The sequence below is a fragment of the Anoplolepis gracilipes genome, chromosome 9 (genome assembly GCF_047496725.1).
Source record: "Anoplolepis gracilipes chromosome 9, ASM4749672v1, whole genome shotgun sequence".
NCBI lineage: Eukaryota > Metazoa > Arthropoda > Insecta > Hymenoptera > Formicidae > Anoplolepis > Anoplolepis gracilipes.
Window position 1 is genome coordinate 7,350,195 of NC_132978.1, and position 16,040 is coordinate 7,366,234.

The 16,040-nt window shown below is 38.8% G+C and overlaps 1 protein-coding gene across 8 annotated transcripts in view; it reads left to right on the forward strand.

Annotated features, from left to right (window-relative positions):
- LOC140669440 (uncharacterized) overlaps positions 1-16,040 on the forward strand; it is a 388,002-nt gene that overhangs the window by 318,401 nt on the left and 53,561 nt on the right. For all 8 annotated transcript variants that reach the window (XM_072899289.1, XM_072899288.1, XM_072899282.1 and 5 more), the window contains one exon: positions 8,414-8,707. In XM_072899289.1, the coding sequence (XP_072755390.1) occupies positions 8,414-8,707 (294 nt within the window). The remainder of the gene's footprint in view (positions 1-8,413; positions 8,708-16,040) is intronic.

The window sequence follows — 16,040 nt, forward strand, 5'->3', positions numbered from 1 at the left end:
AACAAGGGATCTCATGGCTCGTCATGGATGCGAGACTGCACTTTGTTAAATCAACGAGTCTGTTGTACGACGTAACCGAGTTAATGTATACTTTGTGCGTTTTATCAGACTGCACCACGTATCCCGCGGAGAGCAGACACAAGCTGACGTATTATATCCTGTCATTTGGAACAAAACTATATACAATTGGTACAAATATTTTATCCGATAATAGAGTTGAAAATACGCAATTATGTCGATTATTGAATAATTATCTCGAAATTACCTGAATAATCTACTCGCGTATTCTCTAATTGTCCCTTTCGGTGAAATCTTCAAAAGAATAATATACAAGCATAGAGAGGAAAAGCGCATTTCCGTTTTTTTACGATTGAATAGCGCGAAATGAGAGATCGATGCAGTCGCTAATTAATTCGATGTTTGATCATGTTCCGGAATTGAGCGGAACGCGCGATGCATCGCATCCATCGCGAATCAGTTATGCAGTTAGGAATTTCGCCGTTGTCGCTCCAGATATCGCGGTTGGTGATTTTATTATCTTCGTCGGCGAGCGAATAAAGTTAGAAAATCGCGCCGATCCGGGGCCGACTACCCGGATAGAAGAGGGAAAACTTTCCGTCCCGCGCGCGCGGTTTCGGTAAAAAAGGAATAATAATACGCGCGTTCGCGGGGAGTCGAGCAGCGACTTGGACCGACGCGATGCGTAACTGGATCGAGATCATCTTATTGAGTTTTCGTACTTTCGGATTCCACCCGCCGGCGAACAACGGCGACGCTGATGTTCGCGCGACCGGAGGCAGTGTGAATTTGCTTTTCAAATTTTCGTTCTTTCGCTTGCGCCCGAGCAACTTCCCTAGCTGCCGTAGGATCAATGGGTTTCCGGTTTAGCATTAGTTTCGCATCTTACACCGCGCGTCGCGCTTGCCAATGCGAATTCCTCTGCGCGCAGTCGGCTTCTCTCGCAAACTTGTGGGTGAAAACAGTGGAAAGTCTTTTGTGCAGAAGGAAAAAGTACAACATCAAAGAATTTATACAAACAAATAGCACATTGTATAGCAAATTTAGAGAATAACTATAATCTATTGCCCGTATTCAGACATCACGCGCTTTTATATAAATAACGCGTATTTATTTCTGAAATTTTATAGTATAACTAACGTGAATATATACTAAATGCGCGTATCGATAAAAACGCGTACTGAATATGAGCCTATATCTTACATGCATTTATAGTGCTCATTTTATAGTTAATAATTTTCCTAACTAGGAGACAGAATGTTTTTCTCCTTTTTCGTTGCACTGTATCGATTAATAGAGACGCTGATTTCTCGATATTGGTATTGAAATAGAATTCCGCTTTAATGCCAGTTTCGAATGCCAAGCTCTGAACGGACAATATTGCAATTAGGCCTGTGACAGTCGATCGAATATCGGTACGTCCTGTTGCAAGCGTGTACACGCGCAGCACGCCTCGCGAGCCTGATTTAGGCAATTTAGATCACCGCAGTTGCGTGCTCTGAAGCCTTTCAACTGTCAGTTCTTGTCCTGATAGCGAAATCGTCGGCGGGTCTCTCGATCGGTTTTGCCCGTTGGCAATGTGAAACAACAACGACGACGATGATACCAAGGGAAAATTCAAGACTGAGAAAACTTTTGACGAACAAGCTAACGAACAAACTTTTGTTGCGGATTACCGTGTATTTCATTGTTGCAAGATCTCGAGCGAGAAGCGAGATTTCATAACGATTCGTATAACGAAACGACAACGCGTTGTGATACGAAGTCGATAAACCGACTATTAATTAAACGCATGACAATGATATGCTGAGTCTCTGAAATTCTCAAGCATTTTGACTACTCGGCACTTCTTCATTCAGAAAGTTCATATAATAAACAGATGATTCGAGATATTTTTAGTTATGTTAAAAGTGTTATTTGATGAAATTCTCGTAAAATTTTCGACAGAGATGAGCGACCAATAGTTTTTAATTAACTAATTAAAATGAAAAAGAAAGCCAATAATATATATTAGCTATTTGAGAAAATTGTATGAATATTGAAAAAAATGAAATATAAAGAAAATATCAAAAACAGAATTAGAGATTGCAGCAATCTACAAAAAAAAAAAAAAAAAAAAAAAAAAAAAAATAACCTTAGGATGTAAAGCTGCGTTGGAAGAAAAACGCGATAATTTTTTACCACCATGAAGATATCGTAATACGAATGTTAACACATAATCCTCGTCTCTTCTAAAACTTATCTACCTGCTTTTCCAACCCACAAGACCGAAACAAAATATCACTATCGCGCAAATCTCACACTCGTTGCTCGTTCTTAAAGCGCCAAGACTCTACACCACGAAAACTCGATGACGAGAAACAAGAAGCGAGAAAAGTTATCTCGTCGAAGTGCGTCGTCTCGGGAGAAAGTGGGAGCTGCTCATCGCGGTTGAGGAGCGGGCGGGACTTGACTAGGAAAGTTCAGGGCGAAGGAACGACTCGCGAGGGATGAGGTAGCTTGCGAAAAGGGAGATCACGCGTCTTATCGGAAAACGGAAAAACTTTGGGATGAAAATTGACGGTCGCCGACGAAAACATGTGAGCGCGCAGGGAGATTTTAGCACCTGCCTTCGCGCCGTAATAAGACCGTTCACGTCGGCTTTAAAGCGGTCGCACGCAGGCCGTCTAAGCGAATTAAAAGTATACGAAGAGAACGCTCCCTCCTTTTTTTTTTCTTCCCATCCCTTCGACCCTGCCATCGTCTTCATCGTCGTCGTCGACGTCGAGCTGGAAAAGTTGCCCGGCTACGTCCGCCGTATTGAAGTTTTTTTTACATCCGCCGAGATAATCTGGCTTAATTAATTTAATTCCGGGAAAGAGGAGGACTACGACCCTTTTCCCGTCCTCTTCCCTCACTACGCTTCGTTATCCTTCTCCTGAGTTGGGCTGAATTCTCTCGCAACGCGACGGATATTTTATTTATGCGAAAGCGATTTTACGATTTATATTACGAGGCATGATGTTGCTGGATGTATTTAGAGACTTCTTCGTTTTTCGCAAGAATGCACGAGAAACGGCATCGAAATAATTTAGAGAATTTTTCTTTTCCTCGTTGAAAGTTTGCGGGAAACTGCATATCGAGGGAATTCATGTTAAAATATAGAGAATGACGACGATGGTCAATCGAAAATCCTTATATCTGAAAATAATAATTAATATCGCTAACGAGTCTCAGTACAATAGCATGTGCATCGATTTTTTATTACAACGCCAGATGAAAATAGACAATTAAAATTATGTTGAAATCATGAGGAAGTATCGAACATCAATATATCGGAACCTCATTCTGACGTAATTATTTTATAACACGATGTGTTTCATTCTTCTCTCTTCCATCAGAATTTATAATCTGTTTTGACAACATTTCCGTAACAATCTCACGTATCAATATGCCTCGTATTCTGTCAATACGTCGCGCGTATATGTTTTACGTTATTTTTAGACTAACAAAATGCGTTTTTTTTTTTTTTTTTTTTTTTTTTTTTTTTTATTCAATATGTGCATGTTTCGCGTTACTTATACTTTTTGTGTCAAAATGAACGTATCTTTCTGTATCTTTTCCTCATTTATATACTAATTCCCTGACTATAATGCTTGTATTGTATTTTCCAGGTCATGCCTATTTTTATTTTAAATTGGAAAATCTTCAATTGAAGACTTGCGTTCGCATTTTCTCTATTCAGGGATTCATATTATATTATTTATTATTCCGGCTTACATATCGATGATGCAACTTACACAGAGAAAATAAGCATGTAGATGGGTTTTCGCACTCTGTATATTACGCGTTCACATTCCGTTATATTATAATGACAAGGTAAAAAGGCGTTATACGAGCGTGAAAAATTCCATTTCTTCGTTTGCATATATTTTGCATCGTGCGTGTATCATATATATATAAATGAATGCGGGAATGATATATATGTGTGTGTGTGTGTGTGTGTCGGTCGGTGGTAACAAGTGTGGAAAGCTCATAAAAACGAGACACGCTATACATACATGGATGCGAATGCTTGGTACACTAATAAAATATCGATAAAGAAAGACTACGTCGCTTTACTTTTATTATTTATTTGAGGAGAAAGCTTACAATTATAAATCCTGATTAATTCACTTTTTTATCGGTTCATCGAATATTTATGATGGATGAAGTTTTTGAGCGAGTCTATGGACGTACGATGTTATAAATCATGTAGTATCGGAGTATATTGCTCAACTGAGTATAAAGTATGTATTTCAGTCGATACTTGCTCTTTTGCGTCAAGTTTAGATAGTGAAAGAAATAAAGCGTTGTGTGCATAATCTCTCTTCTTCTCTTGTTATCGACACGAGTCCATTTATTATATGTAATTATTGTGCAACAGATTAAATGCGTAAACTAATGTTCATGATTCATAACACTATCCACGATAAGTAATATCTTAAAAAGTTGCCAAATATTTATAAACAAAATTATTTTATAATTCAATTCTGGATAAAATCAACAGTTTGACATTCATTAGTTCTTATCGTTCCACTCGAATCAATTGTATAGATAATTGTTAATCGTGAGAACCACGTATATGGATTTCGTGCGAGAAGAGAAACAGAACGTATCGAAGAAAGTGGGTCGGTAGGCGAGGACAATGATGAACGAGAGGGTCAGGACACGCCAGAGAGAAAGAGCGGACGGGAGAAATAATGCGATTCTCGCGTGAGAATCACGCGAGGATGCCAAGGACGCGCGAGGGAAACTCTTGTCGTGAGAAGGGGAGGAAGGACCGGGGGATGATCCTAGGAGAGAGGTTGAGAGTTTCGAGAAACGGCCTTTTCTCGTCTCTCTCACCATCGCGGCGATTTGTCAGGCGGACGAATATATACGCCGAGAGATAACACACCGAAGTTTCGCAGACGCTCCGGACGACCGTGGACTCGCGGTTGACAAATGCGCGGCCGTCATGGTACCGTTTTCGGGAAACGCGCGTTTTGTATGCGCTACAAATGGCGATCGCGACATACGGGTATGCTATATGATAAGGGTGTCATTCGGCAACGGATGCTTTGTAGTTTTCACTGCGGTCTCGGAGGAACGCGAACGAGTCTAACGAATATATATGTCTACACTTTTAACACAAGAATGATATCTTTTCAATTAAGCCGCGAATATCTGAAGCATTGGTCGCTACACAATTTTTGCATAATGGGATAATAAAAGTTTGTAGCAAATATTAAAACATCGACAGTGGAAAAACTTGATAGAGAACTTTGTAACATGATTATACAATAATTAAAAGTACAACAGATAGAAAAACATGGTTATAAGTGAAATAATTTCTTACATTCTTGTGTAAATTTTGTGGTTATCATTATTTAAGATAACCACAAAATTTATACATGTGATGGAAATTATATATACGTGGAAATGGAAAAACGTGCACATAGCTTGCATCGAGAAATAACATACATAATAATATGCATGAAATGCGTCAATACATTGTGAATCGCGATGTGCATCACGATATACCAACAAAAATAAATATTTATGGTTAAAGAGCGCGTATTTTAATAAACGCCCACGTCAATTAACGTAACGTTTTGGTGTAATGAGTGTGTTTCTGTAATTACGCGACTAACGCGCATTATTGATACGGAACGAGCGTTTTGAACGGGGGCGGTAACAAATTGAAGAATCGGAAAGCAAGAGCGTGCTGAAAAACACGATATGGGATTAATATCCTCAAACTCTCATGAATAAAGCGGAAACATTGGCGCATATTATATCAGCGGCCTTCATTACTCGCGTGACTATTTACAAATACTACCTCGCTTCCAGGCAATCGATTGTTTGCGAATGCGGGCACTCGGTATTTGCGAAATTCTAGCGGTAATTAAATAGTTCATTAATTATCCAGCGGAAAATTGTCATCGTGTGTGCTGGCAGATCGATAAGTAAAGTAATATCTTAAAATTTGCGAATAATTCTTTGTCTCTCGCGAATGGAAAAATGCAAACGCGACGCGCTTTTGTACGCATCGCTCGTCAACGAGACATGGAACGTCCGCTGATTACGACGATGATAAACGGCAGTGTGGGAATTACGAAATGAAGGTTTAATAAGGTATGAGCCGGATCGGAGCCGTTGGCTACCGCCACCACCGTGTTCCCTGCAGTAATTAACAAATCCAATTTTAATCGACGGTTCAATTCGCCCTGCCGGCCGAAAACACACTCGCGAGCGAGCGTCGCGTCGCGTCGCGTCGTTCCGTACATGCAGTCGTCATATCAACGTGTAAAACTGATTAGCGGTACCCCTCGCGACGCAATTATCTCACGCCGCGCCGCTCGTTCTCATTTTGTCGCGCGAAGTAAACGAAATAAGCGTGCGAACAAAATAAATTCCTTTGTCCGCAATATACGCTTTTAGTCGCCCTCGCTGAAAACCCGACTGACGATAATTAAAGTCGTCTATCGATTGGGCTATTTACGATTGACGGACTTTTAATTTTCATCTCAATGGTCGTGATTATAGAATAGTAAATAATATATTATATTTATTAACATTACAAAATTTAATAATTATGCATATATAAATTAATATAATAGGAAGGACGAATGTATAACATATATTTCTCAAAGCAAACGAGCAATTTTAAAATTTAATTTGAAAGAAAAACCTTGATTTTTACTATTTAAGAGATTACTTTTTTGTTACATAGATTCACGTTACAATATTTATGTCGCGATTGCGTGGAAAAAATTCGAGAAATCATTTATCAAAGAGAAAATAATGATAACAATGTCTAGCTCGTCTATTCGGAGGTGATCCTCTAATTAAAAATCGCGAGCATACCTTTGTTATTGCCCATACTTCGCATCCCCGCGTATCTGTGAAAGAATCCGATGCCGCCGTGCAGTATCGCGATTTCCGCCCGTCGTCATCGAAAATCGTCATTCGAATTGGAACATCGTATCGCCGCCCGCATCTAGAATTTTACTGTATCGCACACACATTGGCGTCCTGTGTACAAAAGTTCGAAAAGAGCTCAATCGGAAAATCGGTGATACTCGAAACGACGTAGGATACGCACACCGCGATCGCCGAATTGTAAAACAAAGCGTGTATCGTAGCGGTACAAGGATGCAGGTGCGAACGTTGATCGCCGATATTTCCACGTTTATTTTTTTCCTTTTTTTTTTTTTTTTTTTTTTTTTTGTAACCCGTTTGTATACATCATGCGTCGAATCTGTGTAGTACAATGCATATACCGTTCGTTTATCTAAAATATGCAAAAATGATCTAATGAAATATATATTTTTTTTTATTTTTCCTCTTTTCCAAATCCAAAGAATTATTAAAATTATAATATTTTCGAATAAGCTTCATTATCACAGCGATGGATTTATCATGTTTATATAACAGTGAAATATAACGTGATAAAGTAGAAAGCTTCAGTTACTTTCTTTTTTTTTTTATATATATTTTAATATTAATTTATTCGTTTTTTTTTTTAAATATTGAAATATTGATGTATTAAAGATAATTTTTTTTCTACCAATGTGTGCGTATGGTTAAATATTGTAGTTTTCGAGTGGAAATTATGAGAGTTTGCAACGCGATATGGCTTTTACGCGCACGATACATATATTTAACGTATACCTATATACGGTAGCCGCTAACGAAGCACAAAGACAGATTAGTATACGCGATACTCTAGGCGTCACGTGCACGTGTGCGTAATTATAGTCACGCACTAGTTGACCGATACATCGACACGGGATATATTTACGGTTTATTGCAGCGCGTTTATGAACAGAATTATAGTCGGCGCTCGTTTTAATGGATGTCGAGATTGCACCTCCACGCGGTGCTGCTCGTAATTTCTCATCGCGATTCGATAAATTATTAAATTTGATCGGTTTGACTATTGTCAGAACGCGGGCTCGATTCGGACACTAAGACTACGTTATGTTCTATTAAGGTATGATCAATTATGGTTTGCGGTCGCGTTCGCAACCGATCACGACCGGATCAAGCTAGATCCGCCGATTGTGGTTAGATTCGATCAAATGTACAAACGAGCCACCGACTCTTCAACATGAATGTGATATAATGACGTACATTACTTTATATAGACGATATAGGGTTTATTTTTTCGAAAGAGATTTTTTCAAAAGGAATTAAATATTAAAAATGAAATAAAAAATTTAAATTTTAATAATTAAACGTGAGCAAATTTTGGATTTAATAGAGATTGGAAAGTGAAAGAAAGAGTAAGAGGATTAGGTCCTACGTATTGACAATTTTCAAAAGTAATTTTATTATCACATGTATTTTTTGATTTGTTGTTAAAACATCCGCTAAATGTATTTTGCAGAGCGCCACGTCTCCCGGCGCCAACAACGATGGCCTCACGAAACAGCAGCTGGAGCTCATCCAGCAGATCATGCAGCAAACGCAACAGCAACAGCAACAGACAACCACGCAACAACAGCAACAACAACGAACTACTACTCCATCGACAGCGGTAGCCACACAGTTACAAAAAACACAAAAACCGTCCATCAAATCCACCGCGTCACCTGGCAACATCTCTAACAATTCCGTAAGCGGGAACGCGACCAGCAATGCGAGATCGAGTCCGAAACCGAAAGTCTGGAGTCATTCGCAGGTAAGTGTCAACATTACAAATAAAAAATTACTTTTCTATATTTGTCAATGTTTACTGATTGCAATTGTTTGAGTGCAAAAATTGCGCTACGATTGAATACGATTGATACGATCTGAAAATTATACATCGATTCTAACAATGGTCATACTTTTAAGAATATTATGGAAAGATACAAAATCAGAAATAATAAGCGTGAAAAGGAAATTTATATTTTATCACAAGGAAAATTTTATTGATTTTTTTTTTTTATTATTTGAAATTAAATTAATAAAAATATGTCGATACAGCTATAATAAGGAGTGAAAAGTAATGTATTAAATATTTACTTTAATAATGTCAAAGCATGATTTCAATTATTACGTGTTTCGATCGCGAAATAAATCGCGTTAATGAATATCGCGATTGCGTCTGAGAGAGATAGCTCATACATACGTTCCCTATATATGATTTTATTATGTGCCCGCACACAACGAGATCCCGAGATAGCGCAGAGAGCAATAAGCCCGAGTACCTTCAGACTGCTTTCTGTTGAAAGGGCCCTTCTTCCGCATTAGACAGCGGAAGTATTACCGGGCGCGCCCAAGATCCCGTGTACATGGCTCGTTGGAACTCACTGCGGTAATCTTTTGTGCGGCGAATACACCGCAAATCGCATTACGTATCGCGGCCGGAGCGAATACCATCCCGGTACTCATAATCCTCCCGTCGACGAGGACTCGTCGAATATTATACGGAAACGCGAAACAGCGAGATACCCCGCGCGCGTGACCCCTTTGTGCGAGATTCTGTTCATTTTCTAGTTGAAGCACGAAGCACGTCGGATAGAACGATGAAATAGACAGACACCGTATCCCGTGTATAGATGTATGTAGTGAATTAAAAAAAGATTGTAATAATTTTGCAAACATAATGGAAAAATACTTTGCGTTTAGCAGGCATATTTCGTAACTTTTCAACGCATACGTTATAATTATACTGCATTTTTTTAATATAGCTGCAAGTTGCGTTTTGTAATGCATGCGTTAACAAGTTAATTAAATAGAAATTGTACTGAAACAATTTTTATATCGATCTTCATTCGAATTGATAATATAAAAAATATAAAACATAAAATGAAAAAATAATATAAACTAACATAATTTTCATTAGAATTGATAACATGAAAAACATTTTCATAAAAGTATATTTTTCCGGCAATTTTTCAACCATCTGTTCCTTCACGGATTAATTTCTGTGTTGTATTAAAATAGCGGTCAGACCGGTTCCGCGAACGGATTTTCGAGGCCGTTCGGGATAAACTTTCGCAAGCGTGAAGATTAAAGTTCTTATCAAAAGCACGTAGCATGTTTTAACTTATTCCTCGTTGGATTATACGAGATGCTCGCTTTATAAAATTGCGTGAATCGTTAATTTGTCCCACTCGCTTTCCTTTCATATTCTTGCTCTTCCGGTCGTCCGAATCTTTGGCGCTCAAAAGACCGGCGTGAAAGGTGCCTTTGAGCGAATACTTTCACGGTTCGGCGCATTGCAGGACTTTCTTCTATCGTTCTTCTGTCGTTTGTCGGAGAAAGGCGCGTGATTAGCGTAGAGTCGTAGTCGAAATTTCAGTCAAATATTCTGCTTTCGATCAAATGAAAAGAGTCGTGTTTTATTTAAAATAAAAATGTTGTAAAAGAATGATCTCGCTATATATGTCAAAGTTACTGTTAAATTATTATTGATAATTATTATTAAAAAAGAAAGTATTTTCTCTAAATCTCTTTCTGCATTAATCAAATATGTATACAGTAGAAAAGCAATGTAGTATGTTCCATCAAACGTTGATACAAGAAATATTAATTGGCGAGTCTCCGTATGCATCAAGTGTTGGCCCAAGAAACTCGTCTCTTTAGTACAAACATATCAAGCGTACGTCGAACACGTCAGCTGCATCGACCCGATAATAGGAACCGAATGCTCCCGGACTGTCTATAAACCGTTTATTGAATCGTTACTGAATCATTGATGCAGACGGTCGTACATAGTTACATTTTGTCGACAATTTTAAACACGATTCGTTCACAATATGTGTAACAGAATATTTATATTACGCATGACAGATTGACGTACGATCTATACAAGTTGCAGTAATAATAATTGGTAATTAAAATAGTGATTTAACCGCATTATGATATCGGCACAATTAAGATTACTTCATTAATTAACAACTAAAAGTTTATAAATCCTGATGGCTAATAACTAATAAATATGTTGCGGTTGATGACTGTATAAGTTTACCATGGCTTAACCATCGGCTGTATAATTAGGTTTATCGACCGTCTACGATAAAATGTGCATCGATCGTCACGTTCGATGCAAGAAAACGTACGCGCAGTCCATCATCGAAGATTCTTGCTCGCTTGTATTTCAGCGCGTTTTTCCGCGACGGGATCCGCCGCCGTCGCCAACCCTTGTCTCTGTACCCGGTGGCATTCTCCGCCACCTAACTTCATTACGTTAATGGCATAATAACCATTGCGGGCGGACCGAAGAGCTTATGCGCTGGTACGTCGATGTCCCTAAACACGGCAAGAAGCGAGCGCGCAGTAAAATCGATCCGATCTCCATTAATATGTATGAGGTCTTCGCCAATGGACGCGGAAGGGCTGAAAGGGATGAGGGGAGCGAAAACGGAGGGGACTCGTACTCTTCTTGCTATGTCCCCTCTCTGGCCCGCCGCCACCTCGACGCCTCGAACTGCGCGGGCGATCGCGAAATGCTCTTGGAAACCGTCGTAATTGCTTAGGAACTCGGGGACGAACGGATTCTTCGGAATCTACATCGCGATGAAGGGGGGATTCTGCATGTAAAGCGAATTCTGTAAACTTGATTTAATTGCGATATCTTGCACAATTATGTTATGGTCGAGCGTTAACGTTGTTGGCGATCGTACTATGAAAACACACATAATCCAATTACAGCTTCAGATATACTTTTTATATCGGTCAATTCTTATTTATATAATCATATTACTACAAACAATCCAAAATGTACCTTTAAACGCGCAAATATCGTAAGACGAAATCCTGTTATCGTTGCCATCGGTAATGAAAGCTAAAGACATTAGAGACAGACCCGCAAAGTACGCCGTTAAATTATATTTAGCCTTCTTGTGTCACTTTGATATCGTAAACACGTCCCGGCCATTATCCGTCAGTTTTATATGCCGGCGCACGAGAATATTCACCGCATTTCCATGTATATTTATGATCCGTCCCGTTCTAGTCCAGCTACAAATATATACATTTGGATATATCGCGCAAAGATCCGCGCCGCTATACTATTGCGGTACATCGTGGGAACAACGAAATTCCGTATCACCTTATCCCTCGTGTCTTATATCCGACGCGAAACGTCCTTTTTATTACGCGCGAAGAGAAGCTAAATGTAGTTACAACTTGCTGCATAGCTGTAGCTTTTATATTGCAAGCTACATTTTGGCTTCTTCCAACGTTATTTTATTACCTAACGGATATTCATCGTTATAGGTTGAATTTGCATTACAAATATCGATGATCGGTTATCTATGGACACACTATATGCATTGTTCATACTAATCACAATCCGTATTACGCACGTGTAACACGTTAAATTCATATCGTCTGTAAAATATACATACCGCCGTGATTACGGTGACGCAATTATACGCTAATCCGATTATATTTAGCCTTCTTATACGCTACTCTGATATCGTAAACAAACCCGTTGTTTACGACACTAAACTCGCAACACTCTGTATGCGCGTGTGTGTGTGTGTGTCGTACAGTGTATGCAATCGGTCGAGCACGCACATCCGGAAGAGTGAATCGCGAGATTCTACGTGCGAATCGCGTCGCAAACACGCGATTATCTTAGATTTACGTATCTTGTCGCGTTCTCCAACACAGGGGAAACGTCACGAGAGAACGTGCAGCGGGAATCTCGGTCGCATATCGCGAATGTAACCGAAGGCTTCTTAGTCATCTCCTGGCAATGGAGTCTCTCAGCCGCGAATAGTGCGATCTCGTGTACAATCACTTTGGCATAGTGTACGCTCGAGGGGCATGCGTATCACGTCGTGTTACGTTACTGGTTTACTCCGATCCTACAAGTGCATCAGAACTCCTTTTACGAGCACCTGTTTATATATTTTAAAAATATAAGGTACAATATTAATTTACATCTATACGGTTGTAATAAATTAAAATTTATGTTATATACAAGAATTCTTATTAAATAAAAAAATCACGATCTTTTTCACACGCGAAATATTTTTAACGCTACTTTTGAATTACATTTAATTTTTTTTCACAATTTTTTTTACGTACGTTGATTTTTAACATATTTGTATCGTTATTATTGAAAGATCATCGATTTGGACTTGAAAGAATATATAACGACCAACAAAGAGCGTCTCAATTACAGCTGACGTTTTACGTGTGACGTTTTTCAAGCCATGTAGCACTAAACGTGATGTATTCCTCGAATGCGACATATCCCGGCGATATCAAACCGGTACGACGTCGTAACTGTATAACTGCCGGGTTATAACCCTTGCCCCTGAGTTACTCTCTCGGTTGCTACTTGTTACTTACGTAAATATTCCCATAACGCGTACATGTTCTGTAGACTCCGGTTCATTACGTTTACGAGGTGACACGCATATTAAATGCAAGCGTATTAAACGCGTCGTGCATTTATATTAATTTAACATGGCCAAAGTGTTAAATTTGAGGTACTTACTCTTCGAATAGACTGAAATAGAAAACGTTGATAAGACCTGTAACCAAAATTTTCTACGGCAATTATTCTTCTAAACAATTTTGTATGAAAGAAAACCTAAGAAATTCCGTGACAATTCTAAAGAACAATGTTGTTAAGTCGCGATTGACATGTTAATATATATATATGAATCAATTCCTTTCGTGAAAATTTTCCTTTGTTAATAAACCACTGCTAGACAACAATAAATAAGACACGAATCAGTCGACGGAGATATTTTGTCGCAAAGACAATTTGTATTAAATTTGACGAGGCATGACGATCGTATGCCTCCTGATCATAAAAGAAAATTCGGTTATAAAGCTCATTTATAGAAAAAAATCTCATAATTAATCCGGTATGTTTCCCGACATTTGCAGATATAACGATAATTGAGAGCGTATAACGAACGACGAGTGGCAGTAATCTGTGGAAAATATTTTTAGAAAAATATTTTTAGAAAATATTGCGTTTTATAGATAGTTTCGAGAAGAGTAGGTGAGTTCTGTTAATATTAAATTCCGATTCTATTATCTAACTTGACGGGAATTCGATTTGATTTACATTACATAGGAGTACATATACATTTTCTTGGAGAAAATACAGAAGTAGAGGTAGTTAGATTCTAACAAGAATAGCGATAACGGTAGTGTTACGTCTCGGCGCCTCTGCGGTATAAGTAATTTAACAAGTAACTCTGGAAGGATGTAATCTGTATCTTCGCGAAATTGCGGTTGGCGGAAGTCTAAAAGTTGAGCTTCTCAATTATGAAAGATCGTTGGTACGCCGCTCGTTGTTCCACAGGCGGACGTGATATAGTCAAGTTGGCGTTATACTACTTAAACGAAAGTTGGGATGTTTCGTTAACCCTTAAATGAAATTTTTACATGACCGCTTCTTTGGAAGAACGAGAGCTGTATTTAAACAAGCTGCTTTAATCCCTCAATGTATATTTAATGTGTCTTTAATTTCTCTTCTGCATTCCGAAGTTAAATGCTAAGAAAAAAAATTTAAAGAGCAGTGGTTAATTAATTTAATAGCATCAATACAAGAATATAATGCAATATATGGTTGAGTATTTTATCATGTTAAAAATATAACGTTAACGATATTACATATATATAAGAATAATATAGGTGAAATTAAATTTAGATTCAAGTGCGTTGACTTTGAAAGGTCTCTCTCTATAGCGTTTTATTTGGAAAAATAAATACGATATTGCAACACGTTCTTTTTTTTTTTTGTTGTGTGCGGTCGTGAATTTACATCGTCGCCCGAATTGAATTAGAATTTCAAAGTGAATCGAGAGAACCGAGAGCGAAATTTGTACGCGAAGGTGTAATATCGCCGTCATCGGGCGGGCCAACTACCGGCTCCTCTTTCTCCTCCGAGGGAAGAAGACATTTCGAGGACCAGGCTGAACAAAATACGCACGTTTTACGCGGCCGCGCAAATAAGAATTACGGCCTGTCGTTACCGAGGCGCTGCCGAGGCGCGTGTGCGATACGACGAATGTCAACGCGCGAATAAACCCCTGTTCACGAAATAACCCGGCTCCGACCATCCCCGGCTGATGTCGCGGTCGTTTGCGCTATCGTAAGTTTATGTCGTCGGTTGCAAGCTACCCTACCTCCCGCCCGCACTCTTCTTCCCTCACGACGTCAGAGGCGACGGTGACTGCGGCAGCGACGGCAACAACGGCTCACCCTTTATACGACGCGATAGTTTCATCGCGAAACTGTCGCCTTTCGCATCTGTCGCATTTCCCATTACCGCGCCAGCATACACCCGGCCCATTTCCCGACGGTAAATTCAAGTGCGCTCTCAATTCGCTCAGATGTTTCTCTTTTACCACCCGGCGCGACGGCGGCCTCCTTGTCTCTGTTCACGCGAGGGATACAACCTTGGCTTATCGCCGTGATTAAACGAAACGAATTATCTCGGTTTTAATCGGCTATTACGAAGAGACGCGCGGTAATTCGTTGTAAGCTCGTGTCTGACAATGTTGTTGATTTGATTCTCTTGAAAGAGTTTATTCGGTGAATGGCAGCAAGCATACGTGATCTCATTTCATTGTAGTATGGTTGTTAAGTAGGGAACTTGAAGAAACTAAAGGAATCTAGAATATGGTTGAATATGAAAATTAAAAGAATGGAGATCAGTTCTAGATTTGACAAAAGTCGATAAAGTATGTTTTTACAATTGAAAAAATTAAAAACGAAATAAATCTTATAATTTAGATAATTTGATTAAGAATATTTTATTTTGAAAAATTATCGTACTTGTAGCATAATGTATTAAAATTACATGTTTCAATATTTTAGTTAGAATTTTTTTATTTAGCTATTTTTATACGAAAAAGATATTAAATCGGAACAAATAAATATTTGAAACGATTGTGCGCGTGATGTAGGTCACGCATTCTAAATTCAATTGAAACGCCGCGAAAAATGCAAGAAAATTCCTGAGGCGGTATCGGACCTGGCGACTTATATTTGAGCGAAGAATTCACGAGAAATATTTATTCAGCAAGCAGACTTCGCGCGGCTGCAGA